Raw genomic sequence first — 3,980 nt, 5'->3', positions numbered from 1 at the left:
AGGACACACAACAACAATAATATAAAGTCACTCTCCATGTAAAATTGTTTCCGATGATGCCCCCCAAAATATCTTTAATTAAAAAATGAGAGTAGTGTCTCTGTTACTTCCTAAAGATGTAAAGCTGATATAAAAAAAAACAGAATTTTTTAAATTTAGGATTCTCCTTCCAGGTTGTTTATTTTTCTCCTCACTGATTGGATTTCCATCTGTGTCTTTTTCCTATTGGAATACCCTTCATTTTTTCAATTCAATTTGCTCTTTACCATGCAGACCTGTGAATGAAGAGTCAGAGTCCTCTGAAGTGGAAGCATCCGGCCGGTGGCATGGTGTCTATGTTAACAGAACCTCCCCCACACCGTCAGAGTCTGTAACCACTGTTAAGTCTCTTATCAAGTCGTTTGACTTGGGACGTCCAGGTATTTAAACATTTTATTTTATAAGCAAAACTTCAAACATTGGCCCAGTGTACCTAGCCTGTTTCTACGTGGGCCCTAAGTTGGATACAATCAAAAGAGCTCTTTCTAGACCATGCCACATTCAGCCTGTCTACAAGAGCCTGTAAGTTGGTAGAGCCTGGCAAAGGCTCCTGGGAGACAGCGGCGGAGAGTCTAGCTCATGTTTAATACAAATACAGTCTCCTCTCCACCTCCACCTCTTCCTTGCCTCCAATTCTTGTTGCCATTTCTTTTCTGCCTCCTGTGTGCATTAAATTAACATCAGTACTCTTCGCCATCCTACCACCTCACGAGAATCAGCAAAGTCAAAGACTTCATCTCCTAGGACATGGGACATAGAATCTAATCTATGCATTTGACTTTTTTGTTGGGACCTTTGGTCTGCATCATCTTGCAGTGTGTTGTTAGACTTTTATTCTATCCAGTATTGTGAATGAGCACTTTGTGATCTGTCATTCCCAATCTTGGTACATTCCTAGCTTTTTCTGGAACTATCCGACTGACTTCCAGTTCCTCTTTAATTTGTTATTATCTATATGTGTGAGCAAAATACATAGCCGTATACTTACACTCTGGTAGCGTAGTGGTTACAAATCGGGCTGCGAACCTTAAGGTCAGCGGTTCGAAACTACCAGCCGCTCCGCGGGAGAAAGATGAGGCTTTCTACTCCCGTAAAGATTTACACCCTCGGAAACCCTGTACAGGGTCGCTATGGGTCAGAACCGACTCGACGGCACTTAACAACAACAACAACATACTTACACACAAATAAATAGAAGAAATAGAATATGCTTTTATCCATAATATACACCAGAGCAATATTTTTCTTACCTTTGATTGTAACAAATATGCCCATTGTATTGGAAAACTGCAGTAATAGCTAATTCTACAATGGCACCTAACAACAACAATAAAATGTAATGTATCTGAGTGTGTCTGCTAAAATAGTTTACAGCTAAATTAAGATTAGGATTAAACTACATGTATTGAAAAATATTAAAGCCCAGTGAATACATTCAGTCTGTGAAGATGGGAAATGAATTAACGATAATGATTTGTGCAAAACCTTTGTAGTCCTTTCTTGTCATACATACATTGTTACACCACGTTTTCTTTTTACTCAGATTCCTCCCTGTAAATCCAATCCTTCATTCTGTTAACTCCTTTCTCACTCCCCAGTTCAACCCTATTCCAGAAGAGAGAAGGGTAAAAGAGTAAACATTATATAAAACATCATAGAATGTTTTCCTAGTCACCAAAACAAGTAAAAACAAACCTCAAATTGTTATTTGCTGTTTTTTGAACAACCTATGCATCTTCCCTTCTCTTTTCTGGGCAGGTGGAGCTGGACAGAATATTTCTGTCCATAAGACTCCTAGAAGTCCCCTGAGTGGAATACCAGTGAGGACTGCTCCAGCCGCTGCTGTTTCTCCAATGCAGGTATGACGAGCGTGTTTGTGGTTGGGTGGTACCACGATGATCTTTGATACATGAGCAACTTAGGAATTAAAAAGCAATTGATACATTTTTTGAGTCACATCAGACATCTTGTCAATAAGCCCAAAATAGCAGTAATGAAACATTTACAAACATTTTCCTTTTGGTTCCAAAGTGACACTGTAAACTTCATATTGTTTTGCTTTTTTTTTTTTAAAGTTTTTACTATGAACTGAGTGATAGTTTACATAAGAGAACATCAGCTTTACACCATCATTTCATTGCAGTGATTACAATCTCCTCCTCCATGCATCATCATTCAACAGTGTTTGCTTCCATTCCCTATTTCTTAAACTTGATATTGTTTTATTAATAACTCCCTTTCTTTGCTTCTCATAAAGGAGCCCCAGTGGTGCTGTGGGTTAGGCATTGGGCTGCTAACCACAACGTCAGTGGTTCAAACCCACCAGCTACTCCACAGGAGAAAGAAAAATCTCCCATAAAGATTTACAGCCTCACAAACCTACATAGGGTCACTGTGAGTCAAAATCAACTCCATGACAGTGAGTTTGGTTTTGATTCCCATAGATGACACTTTTGATGTTTTTAATTAAATGAGAATTTTAGACATTGAGCAGATCTCAAAGAAATGGTTTTTCATTTTGTTTGTTTTTTATGCCTCCAAAATAGAAAGTGTTTACAACTGATAAATTCTCAGAGTTCACTGTATATCATTTTTGCCATCTTCTGAAGATTTTAAGACCAGTGTTTCTTGGAGTTATTCTCAAACCAGGACTTTGATGTTATAACATTCAACATACGGCTCCTGCTAAATTAAGATTGATGTTGTTATTACAAGTACTATTTTTGTACCAAGGAGCTTTAGTAGAATAAATGAAAAGGTGGGAGAAAGCCCTGGAGATCTGTCCGTAAAGATGGTTGTTATGTGCCTTTGAGTCAGTTCTTTACTCAGAGTGTTTCCAAGTCTGGAGTCTTTATGGCAGCAGGCCGGTAGGTTTTTCTCATGTAGAGCCCGTTAGCAGCCGCATGGTCCCAGCCAAGCGCCCTCCTCTGTCCCATGGGATCACAGTGAATTGAAATAGATTCTACAGCACCTAACAACCACAACAAATTTTGTGTCCTTAGTAGTTATGTATATTGTTTGGGATTTTTTTTTTTTCTTCGAGAGGAGTAATGTTTCTTTGTTGCTTTTTTTTTTTTTTATTGTTTTATTGTGAATTATGTGATAGTTTACATGGGAGAACATTAGTTTTACATCTCTCCTATCGTATATTGTTTCAATGCCATGGTTACAATCCCCTCCATGCATCAACAACCAACCAAAGGGTATACCCTGCAAGCCTGCCTCCTTGGTTGTCAGCACACAGCCCCTCTCCCTCTGTGTCTAAAATTGTTTGGGATCTTTTATATTTTATTATTTTATAGCTAGTAGAAAGTAAAACTTATGATTTATAGGCCCTTGAAGGTATCTTTCATCTTATATGTAAAACTAAATAAAATGTTTTTATTTTATGATTATCATCGTTTATTTAATAAGTCTGAAACAAGTCATACTTCGTTTGTACTAGTTTTTACTGAATTTTGAACACTAGTTCACTGGTAAATGTTTAATAACTGGCTCTCTTGAAATCATCCCTGATTTTTAGTGTTTGCCAATTTCTGTGGTTTACATATTCCCATTGTGGCCAATTTCAAGGTATCAACACCAGTGTTAAGGAAAATTTCCCCTTATCTAGCACTTCTCAGAAACCCTATACAGGGTCGCTATGAGTCGAAACCAACTCGACAGCATTTAACAACATCTGTACAGATAAAGTAGACATAGTCTCAATAATACAAGAATTAGGAAACACTGAACTTTTAGTGTTTATTATCTTTCCTTCTAATACATTTAATTTTAATAGTGACTGTTTTTGACAAGTGGCTCCCAATCTTCCTGAAAATTTAATAGTAGGTTCTAATGAGCAAGGTGTGCACCATCCCCATCGAACCACTGACTAGAATTCATATGCTGTAAATCACCCATCTCTTGAATGTATAGCTTGAATTTTTTTTTTTTTTTTT

The 3,980-nt window shown here is 37.5% G+C and overlaps 1 protein-coding gene across 1 annotated transcript in view; it reads left to right on the top strand.

Moving 5' to 3' along the window:
• SPECC1 (sperm antigen with calponin homology and coiled-coil domains 1) overlaps positions 1–3,980 on the top strand; it is a 309,636-nt gene that overhangs the window by 191,963 nt on the left and 113,693 nt on the right. The window contains exons 7-8 of the mRNA XM_006875909.1: positions 274–419; positions 1,798–1,898. Coding sequence (XP_006875971.1) covers positions 274–419; positions 1,798–1,898 — 247 coding nt within the window. The remainder of the gene's footprint in view (positions 1–273; positions 420–1,797; positions 1,899–3,980) is intronic.

The sequence above is a fragment of the Chrysochloris asiatica genome, unplaced genomic scaffold (assembly GCF_000296735.1).
Source record: "Chrysochloris asiatica unplaced genomic scaffold, ChrAsi1.0 scaffold00346, whole genome shotgun sequence".
Classification (NCBI taxonomy): domain Eukaryota; kingdom Metazoa; phylum Chordata; class Mammalia; order Afrosoricida; family Chrysochloridae; genus Chrysochloris; species Chrysochloris asiatica.
The sequence above is the reverse complement of the archived record's forward strand: the minus strand, read 5'-3'. Positions and strand labels throughout refer to the sequence as shown.